Raw genomic sequence first — 16,951 nt, 5'->3', positions numbered from 1 at the left:
CAATGTTACCGAACTTCACGAGCGCAGAAAACCGTAAGGACGCGGTCGGATGGATGTCAACAGTTCGATAAATAGTCCAGAATAATATAACGGTAATATTTTTTATGGGTTGCAACTTAAAAAAAACACAATATACGTAATATCAATTTCCCTAAAAGATATTGATGATATATGATAATCCCCAAAAGATATATGAAACATTAATATTTTCAACCATGCATCTCGTGAGTCGCCCATCTCAATTGCGATCTTGTGCGTGTGCGTTTTTCCAGCTGTGATAAGCGACGATCGCACACTTGCTCTGAATAAAGTATATTTGTTATTTATTCTTACAATTAATTCTACTAATAATGTACGCCAGACTGCTGCGAAACTTCGGCGCAAACGCCAGGTGAGGGAAATGATCGGCAGTTCTTTGTTAAGGCCGCTAAATCAAAAGACTTAATTTCGTTCTTGACGATTACATAAACCTTGCTAATTTGTTTTGGCTTGACGCAGGTGCTTTGCAACAGAAGCCAGCCCAAAAGTTCGGCCTATCAGCAAGATCCTTATTTCAAATCGTGGTGAGATCGCATGCAGGGTGATTCGAACCGCACGCAAGCTGGGAGTTCGTACCGTGGCCGTGTTCTCGGATCCGGACGAGAAGAGCATGCACACGCAGTTGGCAGACGAGTCGTACCGCGTGGGGGAAGCTGCCTCCTCGGCTTCCTATCTTCGCGGTGAACGCATCCTGGACATAGCCAAGCGTTCGGGCGCCCAGGCCATCCACCCAGGCTACGGCTTCCTCTCCGAGTCCGTCGAGTTTGCCGAGTTGTGCCAGCGTGAGGGCATCATCTTCATGGGTCCGCCCAGTTCCGCCATCCGGGACATGGGGATTAAGAGCACCAGCAAGGCCATAATGGCCGCTGCTGGGGTGCCGATCATCAATGGATACCATGGCGATGATCAGTCAGATGAGTGTTTGCAGCGAGAAGCCGACAAAATTGGCTTTCCCTTGATGATTAAAGCCGTCCGCGGCGGCGGAGGCAAAGGCATGAGAATCGCAGAAAAACCGGACGACTTCCTCACCGCTCTGAACTCAGCTCGCACCGAGTCCGAGAAGTCGTTTGGCGACAGCTCTGTGCTTCTGGAGCGGTACGTCCGATCTCCACGCCACGTAGAGGTTCAAGTATTTGCGGATCAGTATGGTGATGCTGTCTATCTGTGGGAAAGAGATTGCTCCGTGCAAAGACGTCATCAAAAGATTATTGAAGAGGCGCCAGCTGTAAGTGCACAAGAGCTTCGGCTATTTTAAAAATAATGCTCATTTATACAACAGCCAGGTTTGTCGGAAGATTTGCGTCGTGAGCTGGGCGAGGCTGCTGTTCGTGCAGCGAAAGCTGTGGGCTACGTAGGAGCTGGCACCGTGGAGTTCATTCTAGACAAAGAAGATCTCTCTTTCCACTTCATGGAAATGAATACCCGCCTGCAGGTGGAGCATCCTATAACGGAAATGATTACGGGCACCGATTTGGTTGAATGGCAGATTCGCATTGCCGCCGGTGAGCCATTACCCCTGAAGCAATCTGAGATTACGCGGCGTGGCCACGCATTTGAAGCTCGCATTTATGCAGAAAATCCTCGCGGAGGCTTTCTGCCCGGAGCCGGACCCCTGCGATATTTGTCTACTCCCCAACCATCAAACAACGTTCGCGTGGAGACGGGTGTCCGAGAAGGAGATGAGGTGTCTGTGCACTACGACCCCATGATTGCCAAGCTAGTCGTTTGGGGCGAAAACCGCACACAAGCGCTTAACTCATTGGTTGCCCGCCTGGGTGAATATCATGTGAGAACATTAAAAATTTGTACCTTTAAGACATTTCCCTAAAGGTAAACCAATTTTAGATATCTGGTCTGGACACTAACATTAATTTCCTCATCGACCTTGCGTCGCATCCTGAGTTTCAGCTGGCCAATGTGCACACTGGCTTTATCGATGAGCAGTTCGATACTCTATTTCCGCCAATTATCATCAGTCCGCAGCAAGTCAGCCAAGCTGCTTTGGCGCTAGTCTTAAACGAGTTGCAGGCAGCCTTTAGGAACGGAAACAAAGATCAGGATCCATTTGTTGCCACCCCTAACGCTCGTCTGAATTACTCTTTGGTTCGCAGATATGACTTGAAAGCCAATGAGAAGGGTAAACCACATATATAAATTTAAAATCAAATTGGTAAGCTTATTTAATCTTTCAGTCTATTCTGTGGCTGTCAAGTTTGATGGCGAGGATATGCAAATTCAGGTGGATAATGGCGACTGGCAGGATGCAAAGGTCGAAAGAGTTCAGGATGGAAGTCGTCTAAAAATTCGTGCCAATATCAATAGCAACGTCACCACATATAATGCTAGTATTGATGGCACTAGTGTCTCTTTGTTTTCGGAAGTAAGAATCTACTTTTCAATTGATAACATTTTGTATTTTGTATTTAATTGATTCCCTTTTCCAGAGTGGCAAGGTCGATTTTGAGGTGGGACAGCCGAAATTCTTAAGTGCCCAGGGCGATCAATTGGGTGCAGTTGGGTCTCGCATAGTGGCTCCCATGCCCGGGATTTTAGAGAAGGTGCTGGTAAAGCCCGGTGACAAGGTCAAGAAGGGCGAAAACTTGGCAGTGCTTATTGGTAAAAAAAATATAAATTTAGATTATACATAGTTTTAAAAACAGTTTTGCATTTTAGCCATGAAAATGGAACACATTCTAAAAGCTCCAAAGGACGCCACCATTAAGTCTATTGGAGGAGCCGCGGGCGATAACGTTGCTAAGGGAGCGGCCGTGATTACATTCGTCGACGAGGAAGTAGAAAAGTAACGGAATATGTTTCGAAACGTACCAGAGAGTTGTTGCATTTACAAACAAAATTATATTTTAAATATTAACTAGCCTGCTTTTGGTTCAGGGATCACGAAGTGCATTTATTATCGTTAAGTAAAAAAGTGTCCATCTAATGGAATTTTCTTATCTTTAACCCATTAAACGTCTAAAACTGTTAGCCATGAATTGTTTTTGTGGGTAAGTAAGGAAGCCAAAAGTAATGGTTTTAAAAAGTGATTTATTTGTTTCATTTTCGCTGAATTTAATGGATGTAACGAACATTAATTTCCCAAATGTAATACATCTTTGTGAATACATAATTTAAAATTGAGTTCCGTACAAAATCTCGCGGCATAAAAGTTAGACTTTGAGTTGATTGCTGTCGGTAAACGGAAACGGAAATGGAAACTGAGAGAAGGCATGAATGACATTGCGCGCTTTGCTTTCTCTTCGCATTTATTTCGCAACTTAGAACATAAAAATGTAATAAATGTTTAACAAATTTCACTTAATACAAAACACTAATCATTTAAAATATATGTACTTATGACCATAATCAAGTTTTCTTTATGCTCGTGTTGCTTTAGTCCATTCTGCTCTTGAGTTTATACTGTTTTGTTTTAATTAGCATCCCATTAAATCGGTTCATGCCGTTGAAATATGATTATGGAAACAGTTTCAGAGGCGAGTACTGAGTACTAAAGATGCAATTTGGTTTCTTGCCCTAATTCTTACAATCAGCCGATTCGTTTCGATTAGTTTTTCCTAGTATCGTATCTAAGTGTCCATCATTTTGATTTTTTTCGGTTAGTATAGTAAGTGTTGCTCGGCTTCAATACGTAATACATCATTTATATACTATATAAATACAATTATATGGTACTGTAAACGTGCAACTTAACGCTTCTTATAGATTATGAGTGTGTTTCTTTCTGCCTACGTCCGTTTCTGTGTAGTGTTGTGGGAGTTAGTTTAAGGTGTTCTTTTCATTTTTTTTTTTTAGATTTATACATTAAAAGGGACACATTTACAATGAGGAGAAATAAACATATCCCTTTTAATGCTTAACAAAACAGAAAACCAAACAAAAAATTGGTGTATTTGTTTATTATTAAAGGTAATTATAAAGTTCGATAGCTAATAAACACCTTTGCTGGTTTTGATCTCCTTATCTACCAGACTTTCGTTCCTTGACTCGCATCGCTCCAACCAAGTATCCTTTGTTAATATCTACGGATTCTGCTCTTTTTCTCGTATTTACCCATTAAGTCTCGTTTTCGACGGTGGGGATCCCCACTAGTAAACACCTGTCCACACCGTTCTCATTGTCAGGCTGCTTTGGTTACATTTAACACTATGGATACTCATCATCTTCTCCTCCAGCTAGGTTGCGAATACATTTTATTGCAATGAGCTTTTCGCTTGTGGATTTTCTTGGCTTATTATAAGATTTTTCTCTACCATCGTCGTGAGCTCACTCATTCCGGCAGGCTCTAAAGTTGCTGCCGTTGCGATAGCTGTCGCTGGCGATGTTGTGACCTCTGTGGTGGCCGCTGTGGTAGCAGTAGTTGCGTCCTCTTCGTCCTTACTTTCCACTAGCTTTTTTATTATCACCCTGCGGCACTTCTGTGAATAGCCAACAAAAAGAGTTCGGTTAGTGGAGGTTGACAATCTATCGCCCAGTGCTACGGGTGCCAGCTAAGCGGTAATGCAATCTTGCTTCGAGTGTTTTCGGGTTCATTCACGCCTCAAAAGTGGATCATAAAGTAGTATCTTAATAGGTCAAAGTCTAATACGATTAGTTATGTACTTTAATCTAGGATATCTTTTTTATATGAAATGTATATACTGATATTTTGTATTGTATATTTTCGTTGAAATAATTCGCTGAAGAACCAAAAAACACTCTTTTCAATATAACATACAAAAAAACAATGATTTTTAAGATTCGGTATATTAGAAATCAGTCTTAGTTTTTTTATTTAAAAAAGTACGAATTAAGAAACATATCCATCGTATTTCAACTAGTTTTCGTTGACTTCGTTGACATTCAAATTTGTTGGACCCCTGTGATTTTGTGTGTGTGGACTGATTGTGGCGTGCGTGGTTTTGCATGGATAAGTAGAGAAAACTTGCAGTAAAGGAAATAAAAAGCCAAGGGGAAGACAGATCCGGGGATGGCAAGTGCATCTCATTTGTGCCGGGATCGTGAAAACAACAACAAACACAAAGTAAGGCGGGCGTTTTGAGCTCAAACGAAACAACAACTCTAACTAACTTGGCGTCAAATCAAATTAAGCGGCTTGAGGAAGTCTTGTTTATATCACCACGTAGTTGCTGATGCTGTTGTTGCTGCTGCTGCTGTTGTTGCTGCTTCAGTTTAAGTTGTTGCTCTGGCGGCAACTGGTGATGGTGAAACAGCACCGGGGGGAGCTTGCCTCCTTTGGAGCGACTTCGCACACCCTGCGTTTGTGGTTACAATTCATATACAATAAAGGATTAAACACCGAAACGCAGCAAGGGTTACCGAGGGTGATGTTGTAGTATGGTAGAAATATTAAAGAAGAGTTTAAATAAGAAGGTGGTGGATCTTCGAAAACCGAAGGGTAAACAGTCGAAGCGAACCAATATTTTTATATTAACCAACGTTCTTGTTAAAGTACATAGTGTCTTTTAGTAAACATAAATATAAATGGAAAAGAACGTCGGGAGGACATGTTTAGTTTGACTAAACTACATATCTTCTATCCACGTATTAAAGAAGACAGATAGAAAGATACAGATTGGAGTTCCAGTGTAAAATGTGTTTGTTGTGTTTACTAGTTTTCTGGGACTGTTTTTAGACGTCTCGAACTCTTCAATTGCGGCAACGGACACACACCTTATAGATGGACACTTGTCCTAGACATTGTTCGCCCGAGTTACCTTTTTGGCCGTTATCTCCATTTGGTCCAGGCTGTTTGTCAGTCCGTTAATGGTCGTCTCGCCGGTTGTTTCCTGGGCGCTGCTTTCTGTTTCGCTGTTAGCCCCACTACCCGCCGTTGTCGTCAAGGCGGAAGTTGGCGCGGAACCTCCACTAGTGGAGCCACTGCCAGTCGAAGTGTAAGCCCCAAATAGCTGACGCGAAAGTCGTGGAATAGCGTTGCTATCCCCACGCGCTGGCCAGGCGGCAGTCGACGGGCTGCTTGTGGTTGGCGTCTTATTTTCGGGCAACTGCTCTGTGCCGCCGGTAGATCCCTCAAGCACTCCTCCTGGCTGAGCCACCGGTTCCGATTTGTTCTCATCCATGTTCGTCTCCAAGTTCGGCTCATTATTTTCATCCTATTATAATGAACGATCAATAGAATAAAGTATTCTTTAATATAATTGTTATGTTTTAGATACCGTTTTTTCGCTGACCTCATCTGGACAGAGCTCGAAGGCCATGGACCACGTGTTTTTAGCAGACTGCGATCGCTCTAGCATGTAGCCATTAGTGTTGTCGTTACTCTGCGCCGGCGGCGACCACGAGTATGAATTGTACTGGCAACCGATGCCCCGCTGCCGATCTAGTTCGCCTTGCAGCCACTCCACTGCAATGCTCCAGTGCCGAGTAATGTTCGAATTTGTGTGGAGCATCTGCAGCGCAATCGGCGACTTATGGAAAAGTTGCGTCAGGCACTTGATTATTTGGTACGCCCTCTTCTGGTAGTGCGTCTTCGCCCGCTGTATCGTCTCTAACAGACCCTCACGTTCCTCCGCCACTCCGTTGAGAGCATTGTGTATGCGATGGTGCTGCCACGAGTCGTCGATCAGCAGGATGTTCAGAAGCAGATCAGTGTGGTGACGCATGTCGTGACAATAGGCGAACCCACACTGCCACAACAATTCGGTTAGCACTGCGCGAGAGAAATGTGGATTCTCCCAGCTGCAGTATTGCAACAGCTTCAGACCCTCGTCGCCCACGTTAGTGTCTTCGATCACTTTCTTGATGTAGCTGAAAAAAAAATGACAAAACGGATCGTAAGCACTCACTGTACGTTTCTTTCATAAGGAAATGGCTTGAAATGCTCTCTGAACTGAGCACAGTTATCAGTAAAATGCCATGCACCTTACCCCGTGCGGTTAAAGAGCAGGTCCATGCACTCAGTGGACAGGGGCGTCAGCTCCTCGTGCGCAACATTGGGATCTTTGAACGGATTGGACAGTGGACGGGCGTTCTGGTTGGAGCTCTGGCATTTTTCGCTTACATCGCTGCAGCGTATTAGGTGCGAAACCACTTGGTGTAGCTTGCTGAACTCTGGATACTGGTATTTTATTGCCGGACCGGGGCCATCATCCAACGCCACCTGAATAAACTGCAGCGGCACATTGAGCTGCAAACGAACATAATCGTTTAGAATGGCAAGCAATCTTATTGTAAATAGTTCTCACCCTAAGCAGTTGCTGTTTTTCCCGTGTTCCTAGTCCCACGTACATACTGAAAAGGCTAAAATAGTGGGGCAGGTGTTTGCCATAGTCGGCTGCCTCGGATTTCAAGAGGCGCAACACGCTGATGAGTACCTGCTCGCAGAGATTAGCGCCGTCATAGCCAGTCAGAGGTTCATCGTTGATGGCAAAATGGCAGAAAAAAACCACCAACTTGACAAAGACAGTACGGACATCCGGAGACGGAGCCATCAGAATGTACTCGCCTAAACGCGATGGCGGCGAGAGGAGCGCATGATTAGCGAACCACTTGCGAACTAGTGCCGAGGAACGTATGTGGTGTGAGAGCGCGTCATACCTGTAAAGCAGAAGATGTATCCTAATTATACCCGAGTCAATACCTCCCAAGCTACTCACCATTCCATAACGGGGCCTCGCAGAGACTTTTTCGTGCGGAAGCCGGTGTGGAAAAGAAACTGCGATGCTAATTGGACGCCCAGCAGTGAAAGCTCTTCTGCAGCAGGAGTCTGTTAAAAAAATAATAGTTTTTTTAAACGGGAAATAAAACCACTTGAATACAAACTGACGATCTTATTGCTCCGAGCAGAAAGTAGATTGCAGCTGACCAACTTTTTGATAAAGTTAAAGAACTCCACGGAAAAAATGCTGCGGGAGTGGAGAAACCGAATGTTCTGGTGTCTGCAATCGAAAAAAAATAATTAAAAAGTATCTGTATAGTGGTCAAGCACTATTTCCACTCACCGCACGCTGCGCTCAATGGGCTTTGGCAATGGTAAAACCATGTTTCGACTTTCTGCGAGTGACAACTGCTCCACGCTGGGTTCATACTGCACGGGAGTTTGATCACAGCGGGTGTAGAACAACATGTAGGCATTCCACCAGCGCTTCTGTCGACGGTACTGCATGCGCTTAAGATTGTTGTCGTAGGTTTCGCCCATGTACTCGCCGCCAAAGCACTCCGCCTTCATTTCCTCGTCCTCGTGCATCTTGCACTCGGTGACTTCGCCGTCGTCAAACTTATACCACTGACACTTGCCGTTTGCTGGGTTTCTGGAGCAGGTGTTGTATTGAATTAGTCTTAAAAAAAACTGTAACATTGTTATGGTACGCACTTGGAGAGTATGTAACTGAAGTAGTGACCGCCGGAAGCCTGTCCGCTGTGCACCACAATGCCGGTCAGTTCGTACTTCGTCGTCTCAACGTTTGTTTGACAATTATCACCCACTTCCACCACCTCGCCCTCTAGCTTAGCTAGGCCAGACACTGATCATGGAGAAGAAGATCCAATAAGAAGATATATACGTATGGAATTACGGTTAAACTCACCTGTGTATGGTTCCATATCCAAGATACGTGGAAATTCAAAATAATCATTAAATTTAATCGCACAGACGCGTTCGTAGTCGTATTCGAAACGCTTTAGTTGAATGGCTAACACGGGTGGCAGCTTCTTAACGCACACTCGCTTAACGGTAACTACCTGTTGGACACAAAAATGATGTTAATAAAAATTAATTGTATATGAATATCAGAGATGAGAACATTACTTTTTTATCACATTTATCACAATGGTATGCATCGGCTCCCTCGAGCAGCTCTCCCTTGACATACTGCTCCAGAGATTCGGTTAATGAGCTATGATTCCTAATATCGACACTAAATACACTAAATGGTTCCTCTTTGGAGTAGCGATGGGGACACTCTTGGCAGATTTTCTGGTCGCTGAACGAACCGCCCAGAGTGGCATTCATAAGCTGTGGCTGGCCTAGCGCCTTAAGTCCTTCATCGAGACTTTCAAGCAAGGACATGAAGAACTCCACGGCATCCTGCTGCTCGCGAAGATTCACGGGCTCTCCCAGTAGCCTAGCAAACAAAAATTATAATATATTAATATCATTGTGATGCCAATCAATGAAACAATTTTGTACTTAAAATGTGTCCAGAGACCACGTGGAACGTAATACTGCAACGCACTGTGGCCCAGGTGGGCGAATATGGCCTGCACATGTTTCAGGATCACAACGTGATAGTTCTTTCGCACATCGTGCAAACCGTCTTCGATAGTTGACGACGACGAGGGGAGGCTGACTAGGGCAGAAGCGGGACCCGAGAATAGGGCCGATCCAAGACCGCCTCCCGTCAAATCGGAATCGCCACTGAAATCCTCGCCGTCGGTGGTGGCAGCGCCGTGGGCTCGCAGAATACCCACCCGGACCGCTGGTACCATGTAAAGCTGCTGCAACACCGAATTCATGTAGCAAGTGGCACCTGCGTTCTTTAGTCCGCAGAAACCTTTAGTTGGCCTGGCGCCCACCGGCGGCAGGTAATCCCATTCGCGCAACGGATCAGTATCTACAAAAAATTGAGGAAACATTTAATCATGAAATGATCTTACGATTCCAACACTCACCCGTGCAGACGAAGTCTATAAGTGTATTGGTGAGTAGCTTCATATTAGGAACACAGAGCTGGCACAAGGCAATGAGGAGATCGCAAGCAGCGGCGATTGTGTGCGGACTGCGACAAACTGGTGGCGGGACGGTGTCCTGCCGTAGACTGCCATGACGCCGTAAATGCAGAAATTCGCGAGAGGCCGTGAACAGGAAGTCGTCGATCAGTTCGTGGATGAGCTCGTTCAGCTGCGCCTTTGAATCGGCGCCAAGGAAAAACATTAGCTCTTTGGCAAGGCAGAGGTGGCCTTCAAGGAGCTCCTCATGCACTTGTGTGTCGCCGGTGGCGTGGACGTTTTCGCGAATGCGTTGCAGCCACTTAATCTCATCGCCTAACAATCCCTCGCTAATCTGCAGCGGCCAGTTGTAGATGCATCCATAAGAAAGGGTCCGACACAGCACCGAGAAGAACTCAGCGCAAGTTGACTCGTACTGGGGAACCAGCGTCTTCAACGCGCCAACCAGCAAGTTAACCATGTATACGAACGGTCGCCGATCCCCAGCGCAATAGGTAGAAGCCAAAAACAACTGCTCAGAGGCCACCTGACGCACGTGGCGAAGCGGGTTCTTCAGAACAATGGAGGTGATGAACTTTGGCCAGTTCGGATCGCTAGTCAACGCCTCGTTGGCACTCGGATTCAGAATAAACGAAATGGTGAGAACCTCTAGCGCCTCCTTGCACATGCTAAAGTCTTGCCCGTCCGGCACGATCACCTCGTCTTCAAAGTCGCCGCTACTATTGCCTAGAGCCTGAAGATTTCCGCAAGACGAGGCCCAGGCCAGTTGCACTACCGCCTTAATGGTTGAAATGTCGGGACATGACCACTGCAGTGTGGAGCTAAATAGCGTTCGGCACCGATCACCTTCTGGGCTGGCTGAAAGCATCTCGCGGGCAAGGATCACAGCAAGTTTCGCGGAGATCGCCCTCAATGTTCCCTGTGAGCTACTGGGCATCGTGGAGAAGTTCTGCTTCAGGATGTCAACCTGGGAACGGGATCCGTTGTCAAGGTCGCAGATCATGGGTTCATCGCCTACACGAGACAATACACTGCCAACTATGTACAGGAACAGCTTTGCCAACCTCAACACACACTGGAAGGACGCACGCTTTGTGTGCATATCGGCGCTAGGCAGAAAATTGTTTTTGGTCAACAGTTCCAGCACGAAATGAGCGCAGCCAGAATGCATCCATGCAGACTGCACTAGTAGGGCACTTTCTCCTAGTGGATCTAGCGCGGGAATCAGCAGTCCGTGCAACACACTAAGGTTGTATAGCACTTGAGCAGGTGTGGGGTGCAAAAACATTTGCTCTGGCGTGCAGTGTTCCTAAAAAGAAGAGATATTAAGAGATTGATACAGAAAACAATTTAAATTAAATAACCATTATAGCTTTCCTGAATGAACTAACTCGACTAACTATAGTCTTACCTCTTCATCTTCAATCCCCGCCTGCTCAGTGGGGTACAGTTTCTCCTCCTCATCCTTAGCGATCTTGTCACCCGTCACAGCCACCGTTACGGCAGCCTTCGGCACCTTGCACATAATCTTTAGCTGACGGATCGTCTGGCGGTCGCAGGGAAGCAGGTGTAGTAAAACTTTTGCACTGTCTCGAAGACGACCGTGCTCGAGATCACTGCCCAGTTGGTACAGTTTTAGAAAGAACTCTGTGTACTGGTAGTTTTGCGAGATGATCACACCGGGTAGCGTGCTTTCTGACTCCACACGCTGCATGTCAGGGCAGGGACGCGGAGGAGATCCTGTGCTCGAGTCGCTCGAGGAGTCGGGACTGCTGGCTAGACCCGTACCCACGGGCGTGAGTTTTGCTGTAAGATTCATCTTATCCCGGATAGTGTACTGATAAAGTGGGTTTATTTCATCGGAAACCCCGATCATCTCGTCATTAGCATAGAAGAGATCAACCTTTATGTTGGCCGTCGAAGTTCCCTTGATTCGCTTAAGTAGATTTCTCTTAAAAGCGGCCATCGTCTCGTTGCTGTGTGTAACGATCTCCATGTCGTCGATAGATCTGCCAGGGTTCTGGAAGCGGATATATAAGATGGTGTTTTTGCCCCGTGTAACCCGGCTAAGTGGCAGGTGAACACGATCGCCGCTGAAAGAACGATCACACTCCTTTACGTATTCTTGCAGCACCTTTAAAATTCGGCACATCTTCTCCGCCTCGATGAAACGCATTTTTGAATCTTTAGACTCGTCGTTGGTATTATCCGACTGATCGGGGGCATCTAATTCCTCTTGCAGCTGCGTCTTGCCCAATATAACGATATTTCCATAGTGTGTGCGCAGGCGGGAGCAGCACTCACCAATGAACATTTCATGAAACTCTGCGATATTCTCCTGCAGACGTGGGCCCAATGCCGTCGACACTTCCTTAAGTAGATCAATGGCCTTGCTGGCGATTTCCTCGCCTCCAGTTGTAATGACCCGCCACAAGTAGTCCTTTCCTATTAGATCCTCGTTGTCCAGCATGTAACCTCTATGTATCGCCTTCAGCTTGTCCTCTTTGGAATTGACAGCCTTAAAGAAGCGCTCAAAGCACTTGATTCCGCTTTCGGTTAGTAGATGCGGATCAAGTTGCAGGATGTTGTTCTCGAAGAAGTCTTTGTTTATGCCAGGATCCAAGTCAGGCTCCTCACCCATCAACTTGCCAAACCATCTAAAACACTCCTCACGATCTGCCGGAAAAACTGCATTGACCGCCAAGCAATGCCAAATCTGCTTTGCCTGATCTGCGCACAGCCATAGCTGTCCATCTTTCAGCAGGAACTTAAGGAACTCCAGTCGCTCCGCTATTTGCACGTGATGCGGAAATCTTCCGTCAATTAGGATTCTGGTTGCATCCAGGCCTGGTGAGTCCGTTACCATTTGGCGTACCTTTTCCATGTATGCAGTCAAACTATTGGTGACCAGAATGACCAAGGAATAATCATTCTGTAGTCGTTCAATCACCTGCTGACGATTCGTACTCGTTTGAGTGCGCTGGGCATGATTTGTCGTGGTATCATATAGGCAACAAATATCCCGGATTAGACGCAAGGCGGGCAGAACCCATCCATCGCCTGACTTAAGTTCGTCAACGCACTTATCCAACCAAATGGTCTTTTGGGCATCCCGCTCCTGCGAGCAGCTGTAGTCCAAGATTTTAACGTGTGCGCCCAGCGCCTGATCAAGCACCTCTGGCGGCACCTCCTGACTGTGGGCCAGAGTCCAAAACAGCTTAAGCACCTTTTGGGCCATCACACCATTTTTGTCATCCTCAGCCAAGCGGCGTATTAGCTCAAGAAGTCTTTCCCGTTGCCGCTTATTGGCAGTGGTCATGCTGGCCTGAAATAAAAATTAATATTGTTTTCATTGTTCATGAGATTTTATATACAAACCATCGCGGAAAATGTAATAATCATAATTTAAAACTTAAACTTACTTAATACACTTTTAAAGCAGAAAACTCACCTGGAACGCCTCGAAGAGGTGATCCAGTTGCTCGGGAGTAAAGTCCCATGCAAGTTTGGCCAGTAGATCGTGAACGTTCTTCACGATTGCCTCGTGTTTGCCGGCCTGCGCTCTCCAAACTGCATCCAAATCATCCAACGTTAGTGCCTGCTCTTTAATAAGAAAGCGGATGATCTTTTCCAATTTTTCCACATACTGCGGTTGGTGTAGCGAGTCCTTGAGCACGACACCCAATACATCTGACGACTTTATCCATTGCGCCATGCGATCCGCCGTCAGCCAGTCCATTTCGTCTTCGGGCATACAGTGGGGCAAAGGTTGGGATCGATGGGAGAAATATGCGACCGAGGAGAGCACCTTGTTGATCTCATTAAGGGCATTCATCTTGCCGTTGAAGCTGGACACCTGCAGCAGACGCAGGATCATCTTTAGGCGAAACATCTCAAGATCTCGGATTAGCTCCTCCTGGCCAGTCAAGCGGCTGGCCAGTAAGCGGGCTGACTTTACAATCCCATTGATGTAGTCATTGCGTCCCTCAGGTTTCACTTCTCGCTTTAACTCCTCGTCTGTGAAGCTGTCCAGAAGGTCTAACACAACGTTCCAGGTGGGCATAAAGTACTTGGCTATAGTGGCAGGCATTAGAAGCTCATAACATTGACCGAATGGACGCAAGAGGCTGTGTATGAGGGCAAGGGTGAGGCGATTATCCTGAGCCCCATTTTCAACCCTACCCTCGACACTAATATTCTTGCCAGTGCACTTGTTTTGGTTGCGCTTCAGCAGTTCCAGTCCGATGTTAAACCGTTCCAGTAGATTGTCAAAGCCTCCCAACTGTCCGAAGCGGTTAATAAGATCCACAAGCCAGCCACGCGCATTCTTGGGCTCCGGCGGCGGACGGGCGTACATTTTGTTGCTGTCCAACTGACCCCAGATGTAGTCCGGCGCTGCGAAGCACTCCGGTTGACGGCCTGCGTTAAATGTGTTGAACTTGTTCTCCGGATCAAAAACAATAGCCAGCAAGTCAAGCAGATAGGGATTGTCTCGCTGCATGTGGATGGCGATTAGATGTAGAAGCTTGCCGCAAGACACAAGGATACAGTGGTGGATGTTATTCTTCCACGAATTCACCGCCTCGTCGGTTAGGATCTTGGCAAAGGAAGTGCTCAGTCCATTGCGATAAAACTCCACACATGGCTCGCAGTCGTGATCCACACCTGCAAATAAATTGACTTTAGAGGGTATCAAATAAATCGTTTGGACACACTTACCAGCCTGGGTCAGTTCGATGGCTGCATTTAAGAGAACCTCCAATTCCTGTTCAGGCAGCACCGGCACCACCCAACGCGGATTGGATATCTTTTGCGTTAGTGATCTCAGTTTCGTCGTGGGAAACGAGGATATAAGCTTCTCTGGAGGCCTATTTAATTAAATGGACAATTATTCAATATTAAAAATAACAAATTAAATAATACACATAAAAAAAAAAGTTCTTAGGGGGTCAATCAAAGCACACCCTTCCATAAACATTTCTGTTTATTAAATGGTTATTTCTATTAAAATAAATGCCAAAACGCATACATTTTTTTTTTTTTTTTTTTTGTAATTTTCAGTGTTAGCTTATTTTGATGGACAAGCGATAAGATAGGCCGTGGACGGGCATTCAAAATGAGATAGTAATAGCCGGGTAAGGTAATATTAGTAAAGCTTGGTAAGTTCATTGCTAAAACTGGACAGCAGCCAAGTGCACCTATCGAAGAAAAAGAAAGATAACATTTATTGCCACATTTATGGTCACTAACCAGTGGCCTGGCCAAAATCATCTGAAACATAGTTAAATGAATTACGAACATTGTGCTGGCCCAACCATAGACAAACAAAGAATGCATGTGGAAGAATTACTACGCAAAAGTAAACACACGAATGTTGGGGATCTTTAGGGGTGGCGGTCATACTGGTGCTACGCACAAAACCCGACTAATTGGGCGGAGTCATGCAAATACGGCAGCACGACCACTTACACTATTGTGATGGTGCTGTCCACGCTGTTCGCTGACAAGGAAGCGGCCACGTCATCAGAGCTCTGACTGTCTGTGGCCGGCTGTTGATCCTGGTTGCCGTCCAAGCTACCTGATCCTCCTCCTGGCAGACTCGAGTTGGCGACTGTTCCTGTGCCTGTTCCTATGCCCGATCCTGATCCGGCACTCTGCGCCGGACTCGTTGTGGTGGTTGTTGTGCTGGTGGTGCTGCTGCTTGAGCTGGGCGCTGTGCTTCCCGGCTGTCCGGTGGTGTGCCTACGAGTGTCGAACGTCATGGTGGCGGGGTATCCTCTCCAGCCAACTCGTTCTGCGGAGCACCGGAAGCGGATGTTAATGCACGAGCTCTAGTGCCGGGCTAATCCTAATGCGTTCTGCAGTGCGCGTCGTTTTTTGACTGGTGTCTTATGGCAAATGTGAGGTATCCGGGCTTCTGCTTGTCCAGTTTGGGAGTTCCCCGCTGATTTGCTGTTTCTTGAGGCACAGTTGGTCGGTTAGTTGGACTTCTTGCTCTGGGCTCCCTCTTATTGTCCTTTTTCCCAATGCCTGGTCAGCGGCCAGTTTGCAAAAATCTATAAAGTGCAACGAAGCGAAAGAGGCAATAAGAGGCGGATAAATACAGCGCTAAGAGAGAGACCGAAAAGGCCCACATGTGTACGAAGCTCAGTTTTGGGTGTGTGAGTGGTCCTGCGTGTGTGTAAGAGAGCGCTGGGTTGGAATATGAAAAATCAATATTATTTAATAGACGGGGCAGCAAGCGCCAAATAATGCTCCAAAAGCACACAAATTACGCTCTCACCCACTCACACGCACGCACGCTCACCCACAGAACCCTCTCTTTTTGTGTGTGCGTTTGAGTTTAATTTAAAATTGTTTTTGTTTTACGCCTCGCTCTTCATTCTTATTTATTTATTGTTATTTTTTTGGGCAAACAAAGAACATTTTCCTGCCGAAAATTACATCACGTCCAAGTTTACGGATTTTGCACTCACTCTCTATCTCTCTCCGCCCGGCATCATCCTTAAGCGGAATGTCGGTCGGTGGGTGGGAGCCACTGGTGGAAAAAGGGGCGGGGAAAGGGTGTAGGCGAAGGGTGGTGAAAATAACTACGCATAAAGTTATAGAAAGATGCCAAAATTAGCGGTTCATTGGGTGTGTCGAGGGCGGTAAATTGCTCACATTCTTTCTATAGCTTTAAAAGTTGTAAGAGATTAACGGAAGTCACCCAAGGACGGCGGCCAGTGCGGCTTTTTATTATTTTTCACTGTTTTTTCACGCGCACACACACTTCCTCACGCGCACGTACATTTATTTTTCGCAAATGGAATCGAGCGAACTGACGACCGAGTCCCAACTTTTCGCAGGCCTCAAAATGGGCGATTGCTCTTCCTTTCGCCTTTGCTCTGGACAGCGGGGAGCCCTTACTTGGCTGCGCCACTCGAAGCTAGTCGCGGTAACTATTTCGCGAATATTGAGCTTACAAATCAGCCGGCCAATAGACAAAATGGCGTCTGCCGTTGCTGTTGTTCTGCGGTCAACTCCAATTGCCATTGCTTTTTACCTGCCTGCCCGACGGCGAAGAGCTGCGTATCCTGCGAGCGTCGCGGTTGCGGCCACAGGGTTTTTTCTACCCGCTCGTTGTCCAATTCGCGTTAAATAAATTATATTTAAGCTATTTCTTTTGCTAGGGTTGTGCAGTTCGGGCGAACTAGTTATGAATTGAACC

The 16,951-nt window shown here is 46.3% G+C and overlaps 2 protein-coding genes across 11 annotated transcripts; one reads left to right on the top strand and one right to left on the bottom strand.

Moving 5' to 3' along the window:
* The first annotated feature begins 61 nt into the window (after window positions 1-61).
* Mccc1 (Methylcrotonoyl-CoA carboxylase 1) lies at window positions 62-3,377 on the top strand. Of its 4 annotated transcripts, NM_170577.3 has the most exons (8): window positions 62-92; window positions 362-391; window positions 499-1,264; window positions 1,319-1,825; window positions 1,885-2,176; window positions 2,232-2,419; window positions 2,484-2,655; window positions 2,713-3,023. In NM_170577.3, the coding sequence occupies exons 3-8, from the start codon at window positions 650-652 to the stop codon at window positions 2,841-2,843; spliced, it is 1,905 nt and encodes a 634-aa protein (NP_733456.1). In that variant the 5' UTR covers window positions 62-92; window positions 362-391; window positions 499-649; the 3' UTR covers window positions 2,844-3,023. The 4 variants fall into 4 exon arrangements, with proteins under 4 accessions (NP_733456.1, NP_001247391.1, NP_651896.1 ...); NM_001260462.2 differs by having other exon boundaries at window positions 62-391; window positions 2,713-3,377; NM_143639.1 differs by lacking the exon at window positions 62-92 and having other exon boundaries at window positions 241-391.
* faf (fat facets) lies at window positions 3,288-16,949 on the bottom strand. Of its 7 annotated transcripts, none has more exons than NM_001260461.1 (19): window positions 16,405-16,551; window positions 16,218-16,331; window positions 15,211-15,797; window positions 14,461-14,609; window positions 13,193-14,406; window positions 11,153-13,066; window positions 9,685-11,050; window positions 9,203-9,626; window positions 8,822-9,137; window positions 8,601-8,754; window positions 8,387-8,537; window positions 8,016-8,324; window positions 7,841-7,952; window positions 7,671-7,780; window positions 7,260-7,611; window positions 6,942-7,201; window positions 6,246-6,822; window positions 5,772-6,167; window positions 3,288-4,472 (listed from the first exon to the last, which is right to left on the bottom strand). In NM_001260461.1, exons 3-19 carry the CDS (start codon window positions 15,501-15,503, stop codon window positions 4,248-4,250), a joined length of 8,322 nt encoding a protein of 2,773 aa, NP_001247390.1. In that variant the 5' UTR covers window positions 15,504-15,797; window positions 16,218-16,331; window positions 16,405-16,551; the 3' UTR covers window positions 3,288-4,247. The 7 variants fall into 7 exon arrangements, with proteins under 7 accessions (NP_001247390.1, NP_001247389.2, NP_001247388.1 ...); NM_001260460.2 differs by lacking the exons at window positions 16,218-16,331; window positions 16,405-16,551 and adding exons at window positions 5,125-5,309; window positions 16,787-16,949 and having other exon boundaries at window positions 3,848-4,472; window positions 6,231-6,822; NM_001260459.1 differs by lacking the exon at window positions 16,218-16,331 and adding an exon at window positions 5,125-5,309 and having other exon boundaries at window positions 3,848-4,472; window positions 6,231-6,822; window positions 16,532-16,726.
* Window positions 16,950-16,951: the final 2 nt, after the last annotated feature.

Source organism: Drosophila melanogaster, chromosome 3R (assembly GCF_000001215.4).
Source record: "Drosophila melanogaster chromosome 3R".
Classification (NCBI taxonomy): Eukaryota; Metazoa; Arthropoda; class Insecta; order Diptera; family Drosophilidae; genus Drosophila; species Drosophila melanogaster.
Note: the sequence above shows the minus strand (reverse complement) of the source record. Positions and strands in the feature narration are given on the sequence as shown.

Excerpts from the sequence above, each read along its gene's own strand:
- Mccc1 (NM_001260462.2), top strand. The coding sequence starts at position 351 with ATGTACGCCAGACTGCTGCGAAACTTCGGCGCAAACGCCAG. Across the intron at positions 392-498 it reads AACTTCGGCGCAAACGCCAG|GTGCTTTGCAACAGAAGCCA; the intron begins GTGAGGGAAATG and ends GGCTTGACGCAG. Across the intron at positions 2,656-2,712 it reads AAACTTGGCAGTGCTTATTG|CCATGAAAATGGAACACATT; the intron begins GTAAAAAAAATA and ends TTTGCATTTTAG.
- faf (NM_079873.5), bottom strand. The coding sequence starts at position 15,503 with ATGACGTTCGACACTCGTAGGCACACCACCGGACAGCCGGGAAGCACA. Across the intron at positions 8,755-8,821 it reads GTGATAAATGTGATAAAAAA|GTAGTTACCGTTAAGCGAGT; the intron begins GTAATGTTCTCA and ends TGTGTCCAACAG. Across the intron at positions 7,953-8,015 it reads CCCATTGAGCGCAGCGTGCG|ACACCAGAACATTCGGTTTC; the intron begins GTGAGTGGAAAT and ends TTTCGATTGCAG.